Source organism: Periplaneta americana, chromosome 14 (assembly GCF_040183065.1).
Source record: "Periplaneta americana isolate PAMFEO1 chromosome 14, P.americana_PAMFEO1_priV1, whole genome shotgun sequence".
Taxonomy (NCBI): Eukaryota; Metazoa; Arthropoda; class Insecta; order Blattodea; family Blattidae; genus Periplaneta; species Periplaneta americana.
Genome location: NC_091130.1, coordinates 154,993,298 through 155,020,641, shown reverse-complemented (window position 1 = coordinate 155,020,641; position 27,344 = coordinate 154,993,298). Strand labels below are relative to the sequence as shown.

Sequence of the window (27,344 nt, the reverse complement as noted above, 5' to 3'; positions counted from 1 at the left end):
ACTTGGTCTTCCAGGTTTTTTTCAATATCTATCATATAATGAGCACTTCCTTTATTGCACTTAAACCCAAAAACAGTGTAATTGTTAAAAAAAAATGGTAGTAGACTATTATCAGCCGACAAGATCTCGTGTCCAAATTTTGCAGGACGGTTGGAGCACAAACACATTCTAAAAGCAAAACGTACTCCTCACTTTGTTTCACTCACAGCAAGTTTGGCACATTTTAACTATTTCGGATTCCTGACATTTAAAGCAACACAAATGGTTCAACTTTAGGATACAAAGTCACAAGCCTTTATTTACACTTATAAATAGATCTCACTTAAATACTCATAACTTGCACCTCACAGTTACACTTACTGTCCTCTGTCCTACAACTGAAAGAGCTTTAAGCTGGTATTGCACTACCATCAGAAGACTCATCTTCAGCCATCTCTATGTCTTCTGCCTCACCAACCTGTGTTGTTACTCCCAGTTGCTGAAACATCACAACAAAAAGACCCTGTAAGACAATTCTGAGGATCTGATAAGTTCACCCATAGAGCATATCGATGGGTGGGTAGTTAAAAAAAGAAACAACTCAAAATTTAAAGTTTTGAGACAACTGCATTTTAAAGCTTCATGTTGCTGTAAAAAATCCAAGGGTCATTGAAATTACTTCAAATTTTGTTAATGATGTTTTATATACTCCGCATCCGCGCTAGAGGAATAATTAAATAAAACAAAAATCTGACTTAATCATGAGAGTAATTAACTGAAAATTTGTTTTAATGTTATATAAAACTCTCCAAATTTTACATTCAGTTCAGTATACCTCAATGTGAGCATCTCCTGTTGCTCTGCAAATGTCCAAACGATATTCCAATTCCCTCCAATTGTTTTGCAACATTCGAGGCATTATGTGGTCAATTGCTAACCTGATGCGTTGTCTCAATTATAACAAATTTTGGATTGGATGTTGTTGATACACAAAATCATTGATGAAACCCCAGGCAAAGAAATCCAACGGAGTCAGATCAGGAGACCTTGGTGGCCATGCTTTGGGTCCACCTCTTCCAATCCAACGACGAGGAAAATTTCTATGAAGGAAACTGGTGATAATGTGGTGGAGCAGCATCTTGTTGAAATGTTGATCCAAGAAGAAGAATGGACCAATAATTACACTGTGCATTAACCTCATCCAAACTTTAACTTTTTCCGTGTCTCTCTGGTGTTTCACTACATCATGAGGGTTCTTGGAACCTCATATGCAGTAGTTATGGCGGTTAACTTTACCGCAGAGATGGAATGTAGCTTCATCATTGAATACCACTTCCTCAAGATATGAAGGGTTTTCGTCAATGCATTGCAGAATTTCAGTCGTAAAATTTTGTCTTCATCGTGTATCATTCAGCTAAATGCGGTGAAGAAGCTATAGCTTGTATGCACGTAGTTTGAGTCGTGTATGAAAAACGTCATGAACAGTTGATTTGGGAATCTGTAACTGATGACTAGCCTGCCTTCCTTGGGCTCCAGTGGATTGCATCCATGTTCTTGTGTATCACAACGAGCACTACAGTCTGGCAGGCAATATTCACCATATATATATTTCCTTCCAAACAGTCGTCGCCCTCGGTAGCGTGGTTGGTATAGTGCTGGCCTTCTATGCTCGAGGTTGCGGGTTCGATCCCGGCTGAGGTCGACGGCATTTAAGTGTGTTTAAATGCGACAGGCTCATGTCAGTAGATTTACTGGCATATAAAAGAACTCCTGCAGGACAAAAATTCTGGCACACCGGCGACGCTGATATAACCTCTGCAGTTGCTAGCATCATTAAATAAACCATAATTTTTTTATTTTTCAAACAGTCTACAGTAAATAAAGACGAGTTTTTTTTTCCCTGGACCGATAGTACAATTAAGATGTGTGTAAATAGAAACGAGTATTTTTCCGTGGACCTAAACCCTGGAGACGAGAATTATGACAAGGTTAGAATGGGTTAAATGAGGGGATAATTAAATATCATAAGGCGAGATTTCCCTCCATCAAATGTTGTTGTTGTTGTTATCTAATGCTGGGCTTTGGCAACGAAGCCATTAGCGTTCTTGCTCTCCAATATTTCTCTGTGGTGGATCCATCAGGTAGAACTTCACAGGTTTGTAGATGATCTTCAGTCATTTCTTCTTCTTTGTTGCATAGAGGGCAATTTGGATTTGTGTAAATTCCTATTTTATTCAAGTGTTTGGCCAAATAATAGTGTTCTGTAAGCAGCCTGAATTTTGCTACTGCAGATTTACGTGGGATTTCTGGAATAATTTCTGGTTTTTTAATTAAAATGCTCCATTTTTTATCTTTGGCTTTGGTACATAGTGCTTGGTTTTGCTTGATTTTATATTTATTTTTAATTAGTTTTTTGATGGATGTAAAAGGTAGGCTTGTATTTGTATTCTGAATTAAACTGGATCCTTTTTTGGCAAGAAAGTCAGCAGTTTCATTTCCAGCAATTCCGCAATGTGCAGGTATCCATTGCAATTGAATTCTTTTTTGTAGTTTTTGAAGTTGGATCATTTTGTGACATTCTTTAATTTGGATTGACATCATTTTATATGAATTTATTGCATATAATGCTGCTTTAGAATCAGAGAGAATGACAGCATTTTGAAATTTATCTATTCTGTACAGTAGGTGTTGGAGTGAGATATGAATAGCCATTATTTCCGCATCAAAATTTGTTGTATGATGTCCTGCTGGTTGATAAAATGAGAATAACGCACACGTTAATTTCTGATCCTGAGTTGTTATCGATAGTAGACCCATCTGTGTAGATATGTAACCATTCTTCTGGTGGGTATCTATTGTTCACAGCTTCTAATGCCAGCGCTTTTAGTACAGGTTTGGAAGTCTCCATCAAATGTTGGCAACATTATTTCTACGACTTCTGCTAGAGACCGGTATATAATAAAATGTACCTCACGTAGACAATCACAACACTTTCAATGGATGCTCTTCCTAGCTCGCTCCTTTATAAATGAAACCATACTATTTAGACCAGGCAGGTGCGTCCAACTTACCTCTCAAGACAATCCAGGTAACCCCCTACATGCACTCTATGCTTGGATGGCTTAATTACAGTGTAAGAAAACAAAGTGTAAGCTATAACAAATAATATTGGTTCTTATATCACTCATACCTGCAAAGCAGCCAGCTGGGACGAATCTGTTACTACCAGAAACTGCCCTTCTTGTACATTCTCCAATTGTGTGGAACTGTCTGAAGTCTGGAGTGCCACCAATGTGTTACCATCCTTCAGTCCCAGAAGCTGCAATTATATCATTTCCATGACAATTAAATTATATGTTTGTACTTTCTTTTCTAAATTTTCATAGATTTAGGAAAGTTTGTTTGTTATTTGGACAGTTGGTAAAAAGTGTATCAAACAGCTGATCGTTTGGCTGGTTAGTCAGTTGTTTTGTTGGGTTGGTTGATTTTCATCTCTCCATCCATTAATTGGTCAGTCAGTCAAGTTCATCATTATCTTTATAGTTAAAAATGTTGAATCAATTTAAAGGCTCCATACAGTAAGGCAGGTGGGTTCTGTAGTACATACTTAACTTTCAGGGTGCTATTCATAGACATTTCGCAGCACGTGCTACGAGCGTACTAAGCTAGCCCCGGCTATCCACCGGTTACTAGTACAGAATTCAAACCATACCATATCGCTAACACTGATTTATGAATACGAAAAACACTGATCATCCACCGGAAGCCCGTGCTAAAAATGTCTATGAATACGGCCCTATAGCTCTATTGATAAATTGTTTGTGTTTGTAATTTGAAGCAGTAGGGCCCTTAGAGTCTTTATTCGAAGGCTATCACTTTTAAACTCAATATCTCAAAAACCAATAGTTCAATTTACCGGTACTTAAAATTTTGTACAGTTTTTCATTATTATTTGGCGGCCGGGTAGCTCAGTTGGTAGAGCAGCTGGCTACGGACTGGAAGGTCCGGGGTTCGATCCCAGGTGGTGACAGGATTTTTTCTCGTTGCCAAACTTTCAGAACGGCCCCAAGGTTCACTCAGCCTTCTATAAAATTGAGTACCGGGTCTTTCCCGGGGGTAAAAGGCGGTCAGAGCGTGGTGCCGACCACACCACCTCATTCTAGTGCCGAGGTCATGGAAAGCATGGGGCTCTACCTCCATGCTCCCCAAGTGCCTTCATGGCATGTTACGGGGATACCTTTACCTTTTTTTTTACCTTTTCATTATTATTTAATTATTATTTATTATTTAAATATTTATTTCATTATTATTCTAAAGGTCGAACCAATTTGGTTCGAAGTATAAGTTTACAAATAAGGATTTTAAACTACACATGACTAGTCCACATGAAATAATTTCGGAGATATTCAAAGTTTAAGTTCAATTGAGGGGCTGGGTGCAAGAAAGGCACTTCTCTCAAATGTAAGTTTTGAGAAAATTGATGTTGGAAATTCAAACCGTAATAATGTTACCTATGCACGCCTTTATATTTTGGTTACTCCTGACCTCTGTGATCACAGTATTGAACTACAACTTGGTGATCATGTGCATAACAGATCAGAGAACACAGTAAAGCATGTTACTCAAAAAGGACACAGCCTCTAAAATGCCCTTCTTGCACCCAGCCCCTCAATTACGAATAGTTAAATCCATATTCTGCCAAACTTAATCTCACACTTGCAACCATCACAAGTTATGAAAACAGTTATTCGTTCTTACCACAAGGCGATTAAGATAAGGTGTGATTAAGATAAGAAACTTAATTTTTGTGATAGTGTGGGATAGTCACGTCAAATAACAAGGTAAATGGATATTTAGTTTTGACAACTGAAAGTTTGATATCATATTTTTAGCTATATGTCGCCCTCTTTGAACTACTGGCTACCATGCTTGCTTTTGGACTCAAATATCTCAGGTTCAAAGCCAGTGGAAGGTGATAATGTTTAGACAGAAAAATTTATAAGTGCAGACTCCACAAGATGAGGAAATAAAGCTGTTAACCTCATGTAGCAGATACATTACATGTATTTTATTTTTATTTTATTTGGTTATTTTACAACGCTGTATCAACATCTAGGTTATTTAGCGTCTGAATGAAATGAAGGTGATAATGCCGGTGAAATGAGTCCGGGGTCCAGCACCGAAAGTTACCTAGCATTTGCTCGTATTGGATTGAGGGAAAACCCCGGAAATGACCTCAACCAGGTAACTTGCCCTGACCGGGATTCGAACCCAGGCCACCTGCTTTCGCAGCCAGATGCGCTGACCGTTACTCCACAGGTGTGGACACATTACATGTAGGAGATTCCTTTGTTTATGAATGAGATAAGCAAAGGTGAAATGTTATGTCCAGATCCAGCACTAGTTTATGCTTAACATCTCCATAGCAGAAATTACCTGATTATGACTGTGAAGGTTTCTGGGAACATGTCTATTCAGAGAAAATATACTTGATCTGAAGTCCCTTTGTGTAACTAATATAAGATGGAAAAATTGGAAATGGATATTAGATAAGTTGAGAAGTGCCAACAACTTAGTTGTCATATGCTCAGCATTAAAAACCAATAAATAAATAATACTTAAATAATTTCGTTGTTTGGAAGCTGAATTCTGTGTTATGAAAATATATGATAAATATTCTAACATTAAAACTATAACAACAAGTAGGCCTAAACTGTATTCTGATTGTGTCAAGACTCGTTGATAAATATTGACTGAAGTGATTACTGTAACTTACATTTGAGCCTAGAGATTTGAGTCTCTTATTTGAAGCAGAACTGGACGTGGCATTTGCAAGAGCAAAAACTGTCTCTCCAAGCACTATTTCAGTGCCGTCATCTGCCTCGACGATCCCGTGTGCTGTGCGCTTGTGCATTGTCAGAGTGGAAGCCTGGCGGTAGTGACGAGCGCACACTGAACAGTAGTAGGGCTTCTGCTGGGAGTGCACCATGTGGTGCTTGTACAGCGACGAGTATTCGGTGAATCGCTTCCCACATCCCTGCAAAGAAAGCGAAGATTACATTACATAACGCATATCTTGACTAATTTTAATTCCCAGCCTTTTGTGAGTCCTAAAGGAAAATTACTTAAAGCATTCTGAAAGACTTGGAGTGAAGCACCAAGTGTGTGACAGGCCTGTGATATGAATTAAATAAATTCCTTCTATTATCTTGTAGAGGGAGACATACTATGGTGATGGAAATACCGTTTGGTTACTGTCGTCTGAAAACACATCTAGAAGTCATTGAGATCAAATAACCTCATGTGTAGATTGTGTGACAAGAAAGAAAATTTTCTTTACATCTCCTGTTCCAGTTTCCTGAATTGGAGATATATTATGCTAATACCATTGAAACTGCTCTTCGGTCTCTGAGAATTTAAAGGACACTACACTGCACAATACACGCAAGTTTATATGTATTAGCTTCTGGGGATGGGATATCTGAGGAATCAAATTAATTATTAGACTGTACTTAAATCATTTTGGTACCTTAACAAATGTACTTAAATCATTTTGGTACCTTAACAAAACAACAACAACAATACTGATGGATGATGATGATGATGATGATGATGATGATGATAATGATAATAATAATAATAATAATAATAATAATAATAATAATAATAATAATATAATATTATAATCCGTGGTGCTACACCCATGAAGGGCCTAGACCGACCAGCTGGCTGCTGGACTCACGCCCACATGCTGAAGCAGAGGTGGACGATCATCCAACCAGAATGGAGGTATCGTGTTGTTAGCACGATGATCCCCCCAGCCGTTATAGCTGGTATTCGCAACCGGATTTCGCTACCTATCGTAGCTCCCCAAGTGCATCTCGATGCTGGGTGGGCACCGGTCCCGTGCACTGGCCGAAATTTCATGAGGAAATTTCTTCCCCCATGAGGAATCGAACCAGTGCACATTCCGTAAGGCGAGTCCTAGGCGGGATGCCTTAATAATAATAATACTCGTAATAATACTACTACTAATAATAATAATAATAATAATAACAACACGTTCATTACTTTGACTGTGTATGAAAGAGACATGACACAGTTTTAACTTGTATGGAGGTTATAGTCGTGGTTCGAATCCTATCTTAAGCACAGATGTTAATAAGCACAAGGTAATGTGCCAGAAGCGTATAATGTGTTATTTAATACACAAAGTTATACAGAAAGAAAGAAAGACCAAAGGGATGAATAAAGGAAGTATTTAACAATTATTATAATTTTCTGCTGAGATCCAAGTTCGAATTATGGTGAGTCTATTCGTAATTTGTGGTGAATAAGGACAGTATCTGAGTCAATTTTCTCGAGGTACTCCTGTTTACGCTGTAACTTTATCATTTTACAAAATTCACAATAATCTATCATCAGTTTAGTAGCAACAGGAACTTACGGCATCATATCATCTTCCCCAGGAAACTGAAACTGATTCAATGATGAGTAACGTGTACAGTACTTTGGATAATGAGAAATTACAAGGTATGCAACAGCTGGCTACAACCTACCTGCACAGTGCAGACGTAAGGCTTCTCACCGCTGTGAATACGGAGGTGGTTCTTATAATTCGTAGCTGAGGCAAAAGCTCTGTCACAGCCCTCCTCAGGACACACATATGGGCGCTCTCCTGTATGTGTGCGAACATGAACTTTCCGAATGTTAGAAGTTGTGAAAGATCGTCCACAACCGGGAATAGGACAGCGGAATGGGCGTTCACCTGCAAATATGTAAAATACAGCAGAACATCAATTATGGGGCCTAACTGGGGATTGGCATGATTCGGATATACAGAAATCTGGATGATTGGGTCTGAAGTGAAAATCATTCTAGCAACATGTTATTGTGAAAGAGTGATACTGCACTTGTATTAAAAGAACAAAAGTTATATTTTTTTTATCCACTGCTACCAGGTTGTCATTTGACAAGTTATAAATATTTAAACACAAAAAAGTATTTTAAAAGAACAAAAGTTATAAATATTTAAACACAAAAAAGTATTTTAAAAGAACAAAAGTTACAAATATTTAAACACAAAAAAGTATTTTAAAAGAACAAAAGTTATAAATATTTAAACACATAAAAGTATTTTAAAAGAACAAAAGTTATAAATATTTAAACACAAAAACGTATTTTAAAAGAACAAAAGTTATAAATATTTAAACACAAAAAAGTATTTTAAAAGAAAAAAAGTTATAAATATTTAAACACAGAAAAGTATTTTAAAAGAACAAAAGTTATAAAAACACAAAATAGTATTTTAAAAGAATAAAAATGTTATAAATATTTAAACACAAAAAAGTATTTTAAAAGAACAAAAGTTATAAATATTTAAACACAGAAAAACACATAAAAGTATTTTAAAAGAACAAAAGTTATAAATATTTAAACACAAAAAAGTATTTTAAAAGAACAAAAGTTATAAATATTTAAACACAGAAAAGTATTTTAAAAGAACAAAAGTTATAAAAACACAAAAAAGTATTTTAAAAGAACAAAAGTTATAAATATTTAAACACAAAAAAATATTTTAAAAGAACAAAAGTTATAAATATTTAAACACAAAAAAGTATTTTAAAAGAACAAAAGTTATAAATATTTAAACACAAAAAAGTATTTTAAAAGAATAAAAATGTTATAAATATTTAAACACAAAAAAGTATTTTAAAAGAATAAAAATGTTATAAATATTTAAACACAAAAAAGTATTTTAAAAGAACAAAAGTTATAAATATTTAAACACAAAAAAGTATTTTATATGGCACAAACTTCGTGTGACCTGGACCTTCAGCTTCACCTCCCTTGCATCATACTTCACCAGCTTTGTACTTGTGATCCACAGGCAAGGTACTACCTAGCTCACCAATCATGATTTATACATAAAAAATAAACTATCAAATTTTTCTGATTCATTAATGATATTGATCACTCTGTCTTTTCTCTTGTGGGTGCAAATAGTCATAGCTGCTGATGCAGCCTGAAAACACCACTGCATACTACTGTACTTCCATTCCCTTGATTTTGTATCACGAAAATGAGCTTACTAGAAAGATAGCCATACCAGTATGTGTGCGAACATGCTTTTGAAGATCACCCGATGTCTTGAAGCTTTTGCCACACGTTTCTTCAGGGCATTTATAGGGCTTTTCTCCCGTGTGTGTACGAACATGTGCCTTTCTTCCATAACCAGTCGCAAATGCTTTGTCACAACCAGACTCAGTGCAGCGGAATGGACGATCACCAGTATGGGCACGTTCATGGACCTGAAAATTAATCCATCATATGCATACATATAATTGAAATTTATTTTATATTCATTGCCAACATGCTTCCTATAAGTTACATTATAAACATTCTAATTGTTTAATGTCTGAATACAGGCCTATCTGTGATCAATTTTCATCTTGCTAAGGCATTTTCTCTAAAAGAACACCTAAATAATGTTTTATTATGTAAGACTGGGTGACCGGGATTGTCTCTAGTCATCTGTCGTGTAAGTTTTCTTAGCTGAAAGTGAACATGATTCAGAATTGTGTCTTCTTTAAAGTTATCTTTCCCGTTTGCTAAAATAAAGTATAAACGTCATCTTGAAATTTTCCTTTCTTTTAATTTTCAGTGACTAACTAAGAGTAATTGTAGAAACTTTAATCTGTTCTGGTTTCTTATAAAACTTACATCATAAATTACGAGGCTCGTCCATAAAGTAACTTTCCCACTCATCCCGCAGCTAGCAAACCATATGTTGCGCGAAGCGACTGCGTGTACATGATAGAGTAATGTCCTGGCATGGCGCATGCGCTAGCAGAACTTCCCGAGTGCTCTCAGTAGCTTCGTTGCATCGGTTGAAGATGGACGCTCCTATTCCAGCTCCCGCCGCGTGAAGTGCGATCAGTGATAAAGTTTTTGAATGCACAGGGCATAGCGTCGATTGAAACTGATCGTCAGCTGTGCCAGGTCTATGGGCAAGCAGATGGTACGTTGCTGCTGTAGATAATTTTCAGCAGGATGCCAAAATGTGCATGACGAGGAGTGCAGTGGGAGGCCAACTATCATCACAGATGACCTTGCGTAGCAATGCACCATCTGCTTGCCCATAGACCTGGCACAGCTGACGATCAATCTCAATCGGCGCTATGCCCTGTGCATTCAAAAATTTTATCACTGACCGCACTTCACACGACGGGAGCTGGAATAGGAACGTCCATCTTCAACCAATGCAACGAAGCTACTGAGAGCACTCAGGAAGTTCCGCTAGCGCATGCGCCATGTCAGGACATTACTCTATCATGTACACGCAGTCGCTTCGCGCAACATATGGTTTGCTAGCTGTGGGACGAGTGGGAAAGTTACTTTATGGACGCGCCTCGTATATGGGTAGGATTTTATAATTTCTACTATAAAATTAAATTATGTTTTATTTAACGACACTCGCAACTGCTGGTATGCCGGAATTTTGTCTCTCAGGAGTTCTTTTACACGCCAATAAATCTACTGCCATGAGTCTTAAATGCCATCGACCTGGACTGGGTTTGGACCTGCAACCTTGGGCACAGAAGGCCAGCACTTTACCGACTGTGCCACCAGGCCAACAACTTCTACTATAATAGACTAACCAGAAATAATAAACAGAGGCCACTCTTACTATCTTTTATGCTCGACCATGCCGAAATGTAGTAATTATACACCTGGTCGTAGCCCTTTAATGCACCTCATTAAAGTACACCTATTCATTACATTCAGTTGTTCAGCCAATGACAAATCACCTTTGTACCGTTATAAACCCGCCAGTATCGATTAATCTCGGATATGCAATCGAAAGACAATTAGCGAAAAGTCACGGAGGCTGGAAATCCAATACTGTCGCAGAAGATTATGTTCTGTTACTATAATAATTAGTGTTAATTGTAAATAATATTCAAATAAATTCAATTTGTCATCTCGTTTTTCAATTCTAAATCAATTTCCAGGTTATATCAAGCCTAATGTTCATGTTATTCTCTAGAGTATATCAAGGTCAATGACATTCGTGCCTCGGAAAAAATCAATACTTTCGCGTCTGCGCACATCTCACAATTCAGGTCAGTTCCGCTCCTCACTTACATAACCATAACATGAATACTTATGAATAATTTCAAGTTAGAAATATGGTCGAGCATAAAAAGTCGTATGAAACTAGCCTATAATGGTAATTAAGATGCTCGTATGAAAATTATGAAACTCGCTTGCGCTAGTTTCATAAACAAACATACTCGCGTCTTAATTACTACCATTATAGGCTCGTTGCATAATGTACTATTATAGACTGTATTTGTCTTTAAGCAATATACCTTTTGGTGAGGCCGCACTTCACATTATTGGTAAACGAGTTATATGTAACAAAGAATGGTCCAGTCCTACCTTGAGGTGATGTAAAGTGGTGTACAGCTTCCCACAGCCTTCATGAGGACACATGAAACTTTTCGCACGATCTCGAACACTAAGCTCATTTTCCTCCTCTTCAACTCCAACACTTGCATTAGCAGGTGATTCAGATGATACTTTGAGTCCATCCTGAGAGTCACTACCCAGCGTAGCAAAGCCCTCGAGACTCAGTGCATCCAACACGGACCCATTTAAAGCAATGTAGGCTGTGGAGCCATCTTCTAGTTCTACAGGTTGGTAACTATCTGTTACAACAAAGACAAAAATTAATATCTAGTACAAAATTCTTTTAGCAAGTTATTTCACATTATGGATCAGGTCAGCAAGAGACTTAAACGAAGTGCAAACAAGTGAAATGCTATTTTTGAGACAAATGGACAATTATATAGGAAGCCAGAAGACAAATGGCAGATAATGTTCAATATGTCTAAAGCATTAGATTAAATACATAAACATACAAACAAATTAATAAAACGCTAAGTATTTCACTGCCCATTAAACTCCATTGTCCTTGCTCAGGTTAGAATTTGCAGCTAGCATGGTAACAGTGATACCCATTGAGGATGATGCGGAAGGACTCGGAAAGGATTAAGCATAGTGTGATTTCCATTAAACGCAAATATTTGAAGCTAATTTGAGGCAAGACAGAGGCAGAAGAAAGGAGATAGAGAGAGAGAGAGGGGGGCGAAGCAACAGAGAGAGAGAGAGAGAGAGAGACTAGACCTATTTGTTTTGTGTGTTTATGTTTTAATGTGAAACATTTATGCATTTCACATTCAAGAAATCTGGTCACACTTTTTGTTAATATGGTGACTCATTAATTGCAGTAGACCTTGGATGACTGAACTTGTGATGTGTTTAAAATAAATTAGTTTCGAATCCAGCCAGCTAGGATAAAATATAAAGGGAAAACAAATGAATGTAACATCACAATGAATTAGTTTTTTAATGCGTTAAAGTTAATAAAACATTCAACTTAAATGTAATAAAAATTATTATTCGTACACAAATGAAAATGATTAAGAAATGCAGGGAGTATAAAACTATAGACAGAAATTGTTAATTTAACATAGTCTAATTATTCTAAAGTACTTAACTGTGGTATTAATTTCAAAATTAATCCAATTCCCTGTAATTACATATTATTATTCATTACAATTTCAAACAACTCACTGGCGTCATATTCATGTTTAATCGTTTCGACTATCAATTGCATTGTTGTCTGCAGACTAGGCCTCATGCAATGAAAAAGGGATTATGAAGTAGTTAACGAGAAGGCTCTGCCTTGTTAAATTTAAATGTGGGGAGTACGAAGATAAAAATGAAAAGAAATATCAAAATTTTATTTCAAACTCCAAACATTCTTACAATACCAGCCATGTTCACAATAACAATCACGAACAACATAAACATTTCACGCAATTATAATCGATCACCAGCATCTCACATTTTGTTTTGTGTTTTAACTGTTTTATATAACACAAAAATATAAATAAAAATGCCCCCTCTCTGAACTGAGCATCTGTGGTTTATAGTTTCGTTAGCCCTTAATACTTATAGCAAATAAAATTAAAGTTCTTAGCATTTAACAGTCTATGAAGACATTATTCAGGAATTGATTATAAGTTGCACCATTTTTGGCTATGTAGACAAATATGGAAATTAATGGGGAAAACATGTGCATCAGACTGATGAGTCTAGAATTTCACACAAAAATCTAAATTACACTGTCCTTAGAAAGACTGATATAAGATGCTGTAAGAGACTTCTAGGTCATAATGTATGCCAGGAAGATTAAGAAGTAGAAAAAGAAAATGAGACTACAGAGATTTGCACTAATTTTGTAAGGTATTCAATTTTCATTTACTTATTTTTTGCTGCTCTTCTTAGCTGATCAGATGCGTAACATAAATGCAGATAATTGTGTCTGTTCATCAGAGTTTGGATTACCTCCAGCTTTAAGATTGGGATGCACAAAAGCGGTTGTGCCATCCTCTAACTGAATTGTCTGTCCATCCAAGAATTTGGGGAGTTCCTGTATTAGTAAAGTACTTCCATCTTCTAGTTGCAACGCCTCTGCTTCCAGCCCATCTGAAAAATAAAAATAGAATCATAACACATTAGGAATAATGTCGATCAATCATCAGTCTGATTATTATGATCAATTAGTCACAAAGTAAACTATCTGGTGCTAATCTAAATAAGTAAGTAATTGAGGCCGTAGCTGAAAAAAGGCCCCATGAGCAAAAGTTCAATCAATCAATCTTCTTAATGTATCCAGCTGTTTGCTGACAACATAAAGTCCACTATAGTCCACTGTAGTCTATTCAGTTGTTGTTTTTCACGAGAAATGAGGGGTATTTTGATCGGTGTTCATTATAGATGCCTGTTGCTAGTAGCCAGAGTTGGGGTGTAGTCAATATATACTGCAGGGCTGTGTCTTCTGCAACCGGTATTGATGAGTTTAATTTACTTCTTTTATGGTTTACAGATGGACAGTATAGAAGAATGTGTTCCAGATCTTCATCATGATTATTACACCACAGACAAGTAGGATTATCAGAAATGTGAAATCGGTGTAGGTACAATTGAGTGACAATGTGACCTGTTCTGGCCCTTGTTAAAAATGTTGGAACATGTCTGGGCAAGTTTTTGTACATTTTCAGGTCATTTGGTTTCTTTTGTACAGACTGTAAAATTTTTCCTTTGTCAGAAGAGAGCCAACTCCAAAAGGAAATAACATTTCAATGGATACCTAGTCATAAGCAAAAGTTATGTTTCGAGGAAACAAAGATTGAAAAATTTATTTTTATGTATTTGCGATTTGAATGTACTTTTATCAAAATAACAATTTGGATACTATTACAATAATATTTGTCTACAAGTTTTTGTTGCATAATGTTTGTCTACAAGTTATGTTCCAACTTTAATAGTGTTTTATATAACATAAACCAAAAACTGCATATTTTGATTTAGTTCCTTTCAGCTCTGACTGATATGATAGAGACTGGATTAATATTGTTCAGGATAGGAACCAATGGTAGGCAATGAACCTCCAGGTTTTCTAAAAGCCATAAGAATTGCAGGCTATACTAAATTAAACAAGGAAAAATGCATATATATTTTTAAAGAATTAAAAATTAATCCTATTTTAGGGAAAATTCAAAATTATACAGAGAAACGGAAATCTCATGTACCCAGAATTCCACCTACAAGAATACCAGGCCTAATAATAAACTACTGTCCTTTAGAAAAGATCTTTTGGCCGTCTGCTGAAACGATAGAGTGAGACCATAACAGATCACTAGGCCTAATGCATGATAGCAAGAAGAAGAAGGATTGTTTGGCTAAAATAACTGGCAGCTACCTGGGTCTAGTTTGATGTCCTGTGCCACGAAGGCCTGGGTGCCATCTGCTAATGTGACCGCTGTGAGAGTCGTGCTGCTGTTGAAAGTTACAGAATTTGTTGTGGTATCGACAATAAGGCTCTGGCCAGCATCAGTAACTTGCAGTTGTTGGTCGGTTATGTCTGCTTCGTCCTTAGGAGTGCCCGATGTCACCAAAACAGTGAGTGGTTCTGTCAAGCAGTCCAGAACCTCAAATTGCGCCTCTGATACTGGTTCAGTTTTAGAAGATGTAACTGGAAAAAAAAAAAAGAGAGAGAACAAACATTTAAAATGCTGCAACATTATGCAATTACACTAGGCTTACCGTGCATCATTTTAGTCTCGAAATGGGCCAGCAGACTCGGACTTAGACTTAATGCAGCTAAGATCCATCAGAGCCAAAAGACTGCCGAACATTTTGAATGATAGTCAAATTCCGGCCATTACGCTTAATAATACTGAAATTCTTTACTCACCTATCGTTAAAAATCTAGGAATACTAGTGGCTTGTGCAGCAAATGTTGCAAACTAAGTTCATTAGACGTTCAAATAAACATTTTTCAGATTTATTTTCAATGAATACCAGACATTCTGAAAGTTATTTGCTTCCATAATAATGAAAGATACTCTCTCTCGAGCCAATACTGAAGAGAACCACGCATATAAATATCTACACTACACCGCCATTAAATATATGAAAAAGACCCAACCCCACTTGATTAATGACTATAAAAATATTTGATTTTTAATAATACACTCAGGGACAAAAAAAACCGGACACTTTAATATTTGCTGGTATTTTGCAAAACATTATCTTCTCATACAATATTATGGTAGCCATCTGTTGTTATGGAGACGTGTATACATTGTTGATTGTTTTTTGTTTTATAAACAAGTCATTACAACCAAATATTCCAATTTTGCTTTCGGAGTCTCAGCTATAACAATTTTGTCTCAACCATTTTGTGCTTCATTATCGTCATCATTCGTTATTTCTTTATTTTTACATTTTCTGAGTTTAAGTGGGGTTGTAACATTTGTCTTACAACAAGATGCGACCTGAAGATGTGGCTCGAGCTGTAGCCCTTTACGATGATGGACACAGTGTACGTTACATTGCAAATGTTATGAATATGGCTAGAAGCACAACCCATGATGCCATTAAACGGTATAGAGAGAACCTAGAATATACCAGAAGACCAGGTTTGGGTCGTCCAAGAGCTACAAATCCAAATGAAGACAGATATATGGTGTTGAGAGTTCTTAGGGAGCGCAACCTGCCAGCTACTAGTGTAGCCCAGCAATTTGTTAACATGCATGGACGCCCAATTTCTGCCAAAACAGTTAGAAGGAGGTTGAAAGCAAGTGGACTGATATCAAGTAGACCTGCAACTGGTCCCAGACTTCTCAGGATGCATCGAGTTGAACGACTGCGTTTTGCAAATGATCACAGGGATTGGAGAAATGGACAGTGGATCTGTGTTCTGTTCACCGATGAGTCCCGTTTCAATCTGTGCTCACCTGATGGACGTGAAAGAGTTTGGAGAAGGAGGGGAGAACGATTTTCACAGTGTTGCATTTCCGAAAATGTGCCGTATGGAGGTGGTGGAGTGATGGTTTGGGCAGGAGTGTGTACGGATGCTCGTACAGAGTTGGTTTTTGTTGAAAATGGAAGACTAACAGCTGATAGGTATATAAATGAATGTTTGGCTGATCATGTTGTGCCATTTGGCCAATTTGTAGGCGATAATTTTGTTTTAATGCATGATAATGCACGGCCGCATATTGCCCATGCGGTCGGAGATTATCTCCAAGAAGTGGGAATCCATGTTCTTCCATGGCCAGCAAGGAGTCCAGACATGAACCTAATTGAACACGTGTGGGTCATGTGCTGGGACGGCGTGTTAAGAATAGACGACCGAGACCAAAATCGTTACAAGAGTTGAGGCGAGCACTTGGCGAAGAATGGGAACTTATTCCTCAAGAAGACATTGCTAACCAAATTGAGAGCATGCCAAGACGTATGGATGCAGTTATTCAAGCCAGAGGGGGTAATATCCGTTACTAAAAAGAGTTTTTAATGTTTAAGGCACCATAAAATGAAAAAAACAGTTAGACCAAACGATGCCATAGTTATACGCCCTTTGTAATTTTTTGTAAATTTTCTCATCAGAGATTCTTTTTTTCAAATGTTGTCGTATAAAGTGCTAAATGAAACATTATTGTGTTTAAATGGGTTTTGTTTCATTTTGAAATAATTGCCAACAAAATACAAGCAAATAAAGAAGTGTCCGGTTTTTTTTGTCCCTGAGTGTATTATTATCTTACGTAAGTTTTATAGCTTTCAGTAACATATACTATATATACTATATAGCCGCCACTCAGTAAAATATAGAAATCAAAATCTAATTTAAGTTGTTCTCTACATCTACTTAAATAACCACAAAAGTTTCACTTTCATATCATCAATATAGCATTAATATGTATAATTAATGAAAAATAGTCACATCATGGCATTAACTACAATAATATTTCATTTCTAATGGTAATAATGTCATCAAACCACCTCAAGTTTTGTAGTTTTTAATATCCAATACACAGCTGTACCCAGAAAATTACACACCACAGAATCGAACCTGTAAATTATTTTTAGTAAGTTAAGTTTTTAATAACCAATTTAATTTGAGCTCTAAATATATCAGCATTCTTGGAGATCATGGCCTTCGTGTAATATTGTTTACTGTAGTGTGTGTTTTGTTTTATTCCGAAATGCAATTAACTAGTTCTCAAAACTGACGACAGATGGATTTTGGAAAATAGGAAAATTATGTTGGAAATTTGACATTTCACTGAAAACTACTATTTTTCTGAAAAACTTTGAGTTCCAAGCTTCAAAATGAGGGGTCATTTATTAAAATCCGTTCAGCCGTTTTTCCGTAATTTCCATTACCACTTCAAATTATATATATATATATATATAAATTATATATTATAACATATAGATATTTTGATAACGAATTAAATTGCAATTATCAAGTAAGACACACTTGTAAACAAATCTGCTCGTCTAGTCACTCATTAAGCCGGTTCAAGCATTTTTTTCCCACGCCACTGAAACAGACATTAGTTCAAACATTCGTAATGTCGCACTTGACTATTGTGACATGCTGTTTACTGACTTAAGTACCGAATTCTCGAACAAATCACAAAGTGTTCAATCCTTATCTTGGCTCCGGCTCAACGATCTTAGAACTTTACACTGTCTTTCTCATCTATTTCAAATTCTGTGCACCTCAGCCCCAAGTCATCTGTCGTCTCGTCTTGTGTATTTATGCTCCAGCCATAACCTAAATATTCGCTCTCAGATCACCGGCACATTGAGTATACCTTACCTCATCATAACACTTCCCGATACTCTTCATCATTCACCATTTCAGTTTCTCGTCATTGGAACTCCATACCTCATACCTTAAGGGACTGTCAGACATTACTAATTTCAAAACCGGGTTGTCAAATAGACTGCTCAGACTGTGAGCTTTCCTAAAATATAATTTTTTGTAATATATGATTTTTATTTTTAATATATGCATCTTCTTTATTATTTTAACAATTACTTTGATTCACATTACTGTAATTTGTTTGAGTCTTAGAATTACATGTAACTAAACTTGTCTTCATTTTGCTCATTATTATTATTACTATTATTATTATTATTACTTACTGGCTTTTAAGGAACCCGGAGGTTCATTGCCGCCCTCACATAAGCCCGCGATTGGTCCCTATCCTGAGCGAAGATTAATCCAGTCTCTACCATCATATCCCACCTCTCTCAAATCCATTTTAATATTATCTTCCCATCTACGTCTCAGCCTCCCCAAAGGTCTTTTTCCCCCCGGCCTCCCAACTAACATTCTATATGCATTTCTGGATTCGCCCATACGTGCTACATGCCCTGCCCATCTCAAATGTCTGGATTTAGTGTTCCTAAATATGTCAGGTGAAGAATACAATGTGTGCAGCTCTGCGTTGTGTAACTTTTTCTATTCTCCTGTAACCTTATCACTCTTAGCCCCAAATATTTTCCTAAGAACCTTATTCTCAAACACTCTTAATCTCTGTTCCTCTCTCAAAGTGAGAGACCCAGTTTCACAGCCATACAGAACAACCGGTAATATAACTGTTTTATAAATTCTAACTTTCAGATTTTTTGACAGCAGACTAGATGACAAAAGCTTCTCAACCGAATAATAACAGGCATTTCCCATATTTATTCTGCGTTTGATTTCCTCCTGAGTGTCATTTATATCTGTTACTGTTGCTCCAAGATATTTGAATTTTTCCACCTCTTCGAAGGATAAATCTCCAACTTTTATAGTTCCATTTCGTACAATATTCTGGTCATGAGACATACTGGTAATCATATACTCAGTCTTTTCGGGATTTACTTCCAACCCTACCGCTATTATTATTATTACTTACATATGGCTTTTAAGGAACCCGAAGGTTCATTGCCGCCCTCACATAAGCCCGCCATCGGTCCCTATCCTGTGCAAGATTAATCCAGTCTCTACCATCATATCCCACCTCCCTCAAATCCATTTTAATATTATCTTCCCATCTACGTCTCAGCCTCCCCAAAGGTCTTTTTCCCCCCGGCCTCCCAACTAACATTCTATATGCATTTCTGGATTCGCCCATACGTGCTACATGCCCTGCCCATCTCAAATGTCTGGATTTAGTGTTCCTAAATATGTCAGGTGAAGAATACAATGTGTGCAGCTCTGCGTTGTGTAACTTATTCTATTCTCCTGTAACCTTATCCCTCTTAGCCCCAAATATTTTCCTAAGAACCTTATTCTCAAACACTCTTAATCTCTGTTCCTCTCTCAAAGTGAGAGACCCAGTTTCACAGCCATACAGAACAACCGGTAATATAACTGTTTTATAAATTCTAACTTTCAGATTTTTTGACAGCAGACTAGATGACAAAAGCTTCTCAACCGAATAATAACAGGCATTTCCCATATTTATTCTGCGTTTGATTTCCTCCTGAGTGTCATTTATATCTGTTACTGTTGCTCCAAGATATTTGAATTTTTCCACCTCTTCGAAGGATAAATCTCCAACTTTTATATTTCCATTTCGTACAATATTCTGGTCATGAGACATACTGGTAATCATATACTTAGTCTTTTCGGGATTTACTTCCAACCCTACCGCTACTATTATTATTATTACTTACTTACATGTGGCTTTTAAGGAACCCGAAGGTTCATTGCCGCCCTCACATAAGCCCGCCATCGGTCCCTATCCTGTGCAAGATTAATCCAGTCTCTACCATCATATCCCACCTCCCTCAAATCCATTTTAATATTATCCTCCCATCTACGTCTCGGCCTTCCTAAAGGTCTTTTTCCCTCCGGTCTCCTAACTAACACTCTATATGCATTTCTGGATTCGCCCATACGTGCTATGTGCCCTGCCCATCTCAAACGTCTGGATTTAATGTTCCTAATTATGTCAGGTGAAGAATACAATGCGTGCAGTTCTGCGTTGTGTAACTTTCTCCATTCTCCTGTAACTTCATCCCGCTTAGCCCCAAATATTTTCCTAAGCACCTTATTCTCAAACACCCTTAACCTATGTTCCTCTCTCAGAGTGAGAGTCCAAGTTTCACAACCATACAGAAGAACCAGTAAAATAACTGTTTTATAAATTCTAACTTTCAGATTTTTGGACAGCAGACTGGATGATAAGAGCTTCTCAACCGAATAATAACACGCATTTCCCATATTTATTCTGCGTTTAATTTCCTCCCGAGTGTCATTTATATTTGTTACTTTTGCTCCAAGATATTTGAATTTTTCCATCTCTTCGAAGGATAAATCTCCAATTTTTATATTTCCATTTCGTACAATATTCTGGTCACGAGACATAATCATATACTTTGTCTTTTCGGGATTTACTTCCAAACTTTACTTGCTTCAAGTAAAATTTCCGTGTTTTCCCTAATCGTTTGTGTATTTTCTCCTAACACATTCACGTCATCCGCATAGACAAGAAGCTGATGTAACCCGTTCAATTCCAAACCTTGCCTGTTATCCTGAACTTTCCTAATGGTATATTCTAGAGCGAAGTTAAAAAGTAAAGGTGATAGTGCATCTCCCTGCTTTAGCCCGCAGTGAATTGGAAAAGCATCAGATAGAAACTGACCTATACGGACTCTGCCGTATGTTTCACTGAGACACATTTTAATTAATCGAACTAGTTTCTTGGGAATACCAAATTCAATAAGAAATCATATAATACTTCCCTCTTAACCGAATCATATGCCTTTTTGAAATCTATGAATAACTGATGTACTGTACCCTTATACTCCCATTTTTTCTCCATTATCTGTCGAATACAAAAAATCTGATCAATAGTCGATCTATTACACCGAAAACCGCACTGATGATCCCCAATAATTTCATTTACGTACGGAGTTAATCTTCTCAAAAGAATATTGGACAATATTTTGTACGATGTCAACAAAAGTGATATTCCTCGAAAGTTACCACAGTTGGTTTTGTCCCACTTTTTAAAAATAGGTACAATTATGGACTCCTTCCATTGTTCTGGTACAATTTCCTTTTCCCAAATAGCAAGTACAAGTTTATAAATTTCGCTATATAATGCACTTCCACCCTCTTGTATTAATTCTGCTGGAATTTGATCGATACCTGGAGACTTGTACTTTTTCAGATTTTCTATCGCAATTTCGACTTCTGAAAGCATGGGTTAGGGGATAAATGGCTCTGCAGTTTGTATTTCAATTTCGTCCCGATCATTTCTATTTGGCCTATGTACATTTAGTAGTTCGCAAAGTAATTTTTCCATCTGTTTAGGATTGATGGAGAGTCTGCAAGCAAGTCACCATTCTCATCCTTGATCACGTTGACCCTTGGCTGATAATTATTATTATTATGATTATTATTATATTATTATTATTATTATTAATTATATATTGTTCCTGTATTTCTGTTGCTATTGTTTTTATACTGGTTGAGTGGAAAAGAAGCCTTTATAAGAAATGTTTAAGTAAATTATACGTACATTAACTTTTTGTAAGTATCTTACCAAGATCTGTAGTCACAGTGCTCTCTTGCAATATGGTGCTCTCTTCAATGCCAGGAACTGCAGCCATTACTTCTTACAATATCGAGATGTGTCAGTCAGATGTAATGGTCATATTGCAGCTCTAAACATAAAAAACGTATCATTATGATGCAGAATCACAAATTATATTTTCGTTGTAATGACTGTCAAGGCCTATATCGTTACAGGATTATTTCGTATATAATAAAAATCATAATCAAGAAAAATAATAAAGCCAATTTAAATCAATTTCCATATCATACAATTTTTTCAAGTTATAACTGTAAATGCTTACTGTAAACACATTTCTCGTGTCTGGTGCCACCATTAACACATTATTTGCAGTTCACATCTCCACAAAAAACTCTAATTTACACTTTGTATCTTTTTATTACTCTGTCTAATCTCCCATTCAATATTATCCTACATTTTCTTTGCTATTCTATATTTGTTCAGTAATCCTAATATATCTAATATTATATACTAATTTCAAGCCCCCTTTTTCTGTTTGTAACTAATATTCACTAAAATCTCAATTTCTTAGACATTATCATATTTTATTACTTATCCTATTTTTTTCATTGACCTTTTCTATCTTTCTCTTATGTTGTTGTTTTCTAATGTCAGGCATTTGACAAAGTCATTTGACCTCTTGCACTCGAATATTTTTCAAAGATATTATCATGGCCAGCCACTGAAGCACAGATTTTGAGGTGTTCCGAATCCATTTCTTGGTTTGAGTTGCACAATGGACAGTTAGGGGACTGATATATTCCAATTCTATGCAGGTGTTTGGCCAAACAATCATGGCCTGTTGCCAATCTAAATGCAGCTACAGACGATTTTCCTGGTAAATCGAGAGTTCCATTTTTTCCCTTGAGATTGTGTTATCAAATTTTGTTTGTTGAAGTCTAAGTATGTAGATTTAATAAATCTCTTCACAGAGGAATACGTAGATTTAGTAACAGGTCTGTAAGTAGCAGTGCTGCCCTTCTTTGCTAAAGCATCCGCATTCTCGTTTCCCAGGATTCCACAATGGGATGGCATCCATTGGAATACAATTCTTTTATTGAGTGTTATTAGTTGAGAGAGCATTTTAGTTATTTCTGCTGTTTGAGATGAAGGTGTGTGTTTAGAGACGATTGATAGAATAGCTGCTTTGGAGTCTGACAATATAACTGCATTCTTTAATTTAATGATGTGGCATAGAAGATTCCTGAGACTTTCACTTATTGCAATGATTTCACCATTAAACTTGTTGTTCCATATCCAAGAGATCTATAAAGTGAGAAGAGACAGCACGTAAGCCAGTTTTGTGGAGGGTACCTAATATTAATTGTCTCTTTCTGTTATATTCATTTACTGTTTCAAGTTCAAATGTTAGTGCTATCATTTAATGACAATGTGCAGGAAGTGGGGATTGAAAATAAATCTGAAGAAGACTGAATATCTTTAGGCTTCCAACTGAACTCCTTTGTGTATTATCCCTGCAAAGAGGGATGCTCCTTTAGTTCTTCATGCCAAAAGGTGCTATACAGGATGAACCAGAACTCTACTGACAAACTTTCACAGGTTGTTCAGGGATGGTGACTGAGTGTTTTGGTATAAGGAACCTACGGCTTCTGGTGACTTATTACTGAGCAGTGTGTTGTTGATGTGTTTACTTGTTGCATGTCCTTTGGACGGTGATAAGATGGGTTCTGATAGATTAAAGGAAAAATTAAAAATAATCAACTAAGTTCTGAAGTAGGTACTGTAATATCGTAAACTGTAATACAAATAATACAAAAATTACATGAGTAATGAAACAAACTTTACAACAAAACGCATACTTGTTTGTTAAATACTTCATTGTACAGTATAGTGTGTACTCTTCACTTCGTTTAAAGCAGCTGTTCAAAATGTTGACAGCTATGATCTCTACAAACTGTACAGCGACGCATCATAGACTATCGCATACGCTCTAATATATGCCAAGTGATTAGCGCACCTCTTCAGCGGCTGTGAGAATCCTTGCAACCAGATCCATTAAAAAAAAAACACACACAACCCCCTCCACTCTCTCTCTCTCTCCTTGTAATTAATTGGATATATCACACTATAAAATTACTTATAATCGTCAATGCACGTGACCGTTTCAAGATTGAGATGTATATAACTCCATGATCTCCATGAGACAAAATCCGAATGTGTGTATATTGTACAATAGCTGTAAGATTTCTCTCGGCACGTCAAAATGAAACAGAACACATATCCACCCTTTCCTAAATCATAAATCTGGAACTAAATGAGCTACAGACTCGGAGTTCGTTTTAAAAATAACTTCCATCTTCGAAGGACATTTCTACCGCTTTGACCCCATGTATAGACAACGCCGAAAAAAATTTTCTGCTGGCTGACTTTTTCGTGTAAAAATTTCTAACTATGACTATAAAGAAAGAGACATTCTGCATTTTCTTATCATTCAAATGTAGATTTAAACTTACGTACGTGGAGAGTGAATGTTTCTTTACCAAGAGTAAAAAGGAAAGTTTCTAATGGATTTAATATAGGAGTTGTGACGTGATATGTTTCGTGTCGTGAAGATTTTGTATTTGGGGTAAATTTTCATTATAATGACATTTTAACCCTTAATTACTTCGTAAGACATGTTTAATTAATGCCAACAGATGCAGCTTCAAATTCTCTACGTAACTATATGTTTATGTTTTTTAAGCGATTACTATATATTTTACAGAAATGTGGCAACCTCGCTAGATTAGAAAAGGATAGCACTTATGGTGAAATTTCTGAGAAGGAATTAGACGAATATTTTCCATTCTTTGCTGTACATCAATTTAAGGTCCGAATACCCTATAGAATTTTATAGAATCAGTGTATAATAGCTACATCCAAGCTTCTTGGCTAAATGCAAATAGCTCTGCTATGAATTCCAGTGGTTCTCCTCATACAACCATTGGCATCCTGTGACGTCCGCCGAAAACAATAGGAAAGAGATGGAAGCATAGCTCATTTAGCACTGCATTGGCGCAGGTGTGGCCTATAGCTTTTTAGATATGAAAATCACAATTTTTCTGATTTTGGCGCTTAGCTCCTTTAGCTTTTCGACTCTACAGTTTGATTAGTTCTTGCATGGTATGTCCACAAAGTTACCTCATGGTTTTTGCTTGGCATGTGGTTTTCAAACTAGTTTAGCTATACCCGTGCTCTTTGCTGTGAAGTCTAACTTATCTCAGTTGCACTGGTAGTCTTGCTAGCCATTGAATCTCAGGTAAGCAGGTTCAAACCCAGGCAAGGGTGATCAAAGTCTTAGCAGTCATGAATCAGTGCAGTCTCAGAGTAACAAGTGGGACATAGGAACCGAGGCTGTGTTTGGCATGGGTTCAAATCCCACTTGGGCTGATATGAATTGATGTTTCATTTTTCCGGCTCTTTCAAAACGAAGACAATTTAACACTACAGAGATAATGATGTAACATCAAAGGAATTGTGGATTGTTTTGATTGTGCTCGTGATTTGACTTCTTTAAAAAAAAAAAAGAAGTTTTTTGGACTTCATGTGAAGTGTTTTGACTAGTTCGTAGCTTGTCACTAAGAGCAGAAATTTAAAGGAATTTTACATTGGGATGAGTAAGTATGTCTGCATTCCTGAATGCTGATAATATCTTACTTTGCTGAATGTTGGGATGGGGATTAGGAATAGGTGAGAGTGAAATTTCATTACATATGTGTGGTGATTAAGCGCTGCCTATTTATGAGGTCTGCATCTCCAGCTCATTCATGATGTCAAGAAAAATATTATATTCATTGAACTTCGTTCTGTTAATCCATCATTCTATCTCCAATTTCAATTTATAAGTGATCCTACCACCTTAATATTTAAATATCTCAGAAAAGTTAATTTAACATATCATCAAAGAGGGTAACATTGGCCCAATAGAGAATATATATTTGAATTTTTATATCTCTCACAAAATGTGATATGTCTTAGTAGGGTCAACTGTACTATGTAGATGGCAGCTCCTGCCAGTATTTTGTGAGAGATATAAAAATTCAAATATGTAATCCCTGTCAGGCCAAAGTTATCCTTAATGAGCCAAGCAAATTAATTATGGAGTTTAAATTACCATTATTATACATTTTTTTCTTTCCTTCTTGTACTGAGGAGGAACCCGAAGGCTAATTGTGCTTGCCATTCCTGTTCTTGTGAATAATTGGATAGCCGAATAGCCGCTCTCTTGTACAAGTACAGCACGGTGCACCATAAACTTAACCCAGGCTATTGTATGGATGATGATATGTGAATTAATGATGGCTGCACTGTTATTATCATTATTCTCTACTCTGTAATTTATATTGTTGAGTGGATGAAATAAATATTGATAGTACTTGGGGGGGAAGGGAGGGTAAATACGTATAAATACGCACTATGTACGATCCGCCAGTAGTTCTCTACACTATAATCTATTATTCATCTAATGTAATCATACATGAACTTGTGCAAATATTTAATCTTGAAATAGTAGAATAAGAAGGATGTTAGATACCTACTGCCTGATTTATAAATTTCCATGCACACATAATTATGAAAACTATCATTGTGGACATATTTACCCTATTTTTTCGAGCCATAATTTTGCAACATTTTCATAGGCCAATAGTCATTAACATTACTTCTGTAGGTCTAATTACAAATTCACATAATACAATTTTGTACATGCAGTAGGCCTACTAGATAAATCTGAGTCGGAATACCTATTTAACCAAAAAACATCATCACAATTAGGTTATTCATGGTCACTGTTTTCGATGTCCTAACTTATTATTTCTATTAAGAACGTAGTGTGCATAAAGTTTTACATTATCTTGTTACAAAATTACGAAAACGTCTGATCGTAACGTACTTCATTTAAAGGGACGATTTGTACCTATGAATACCAAACATCAATATGCGGAAGAAAATCAATCATCAATAACAAATGTTTGAAGGCAAAATTTTGAATTTATACATTTCACTATGTAAATTATATATGACAGATAAGCATTAACAAAATTTAATCAGCACAATTAAAATGAAAGTGACTTATTTGAGACTCGGATAATCGAAAGAATGCGAAAACCTCAATCCGACATCATTGTTATGTTTATGAATTCCATGTGTCTCTATGTAACATAAAATGCATGTATGCTCGAGAGTAGAGAATATAAACATAAGTCACGTTATGTTAATGCCTATCTGAGACATCATGCTCAAAGTGTTATAAAGAATCTTGGGAAATTACCCATGAACTCACATTTTCACCCACCATCCAACGCGTTGGAACAAAATGGACAGTCTTCATTACCAACACTTAGACAATAATATATGTTTCAT

At 36.2% G+C, this 27,344-nt stretch overlaps 1 protein-coding gene across 2 annotated transcripts; it reads right to left on the bottom strand.

Annotated features, from left to right (window-relative positions):
• Window positions 1-271: 271 nt before the first annotated feature.
• LOC138713887 (zinc finger protein 76-like) lies at window positions 272-27,344 on the bottom strand. 2 transcript variants are annotated; one of them, XM_069846393.1, is made up of 10 exons: window positions 27,265-27,344; window positions 21,954-22,072; window positions 14,816-15,088; window positions 13,399-13,539; window positions 11,425-11,693; window positions 9,089-9,290; window positions 7,539-7,747; window positions 5,756-6,016; window positions 3,170-3,298; window positions 272-478 (listed from the first exon to the last, which is right to left on the bottom strand). In XM_069846393.1, exons 2-10 carry the CDS (start codon window positions 22,018-22,020, stop codon window positions 389-391), a joined length of 1,641 nt encoding a protein of 546 aa, XP_069702494.1. In that variant the 5' UTR covers window positions 22,021-22,072; window positions 27,265-27,344; the 3' UTR covers window positions 272-388. The 2 variants fall into 2 exon arrangements, with proteins under 2 accessions (XP_069702494.1, XP_069702495.1); XM_069846394.1 differs by lacking the exon at window positions 27,265-27,344 and adding an exon at window positions 26,098-27,220.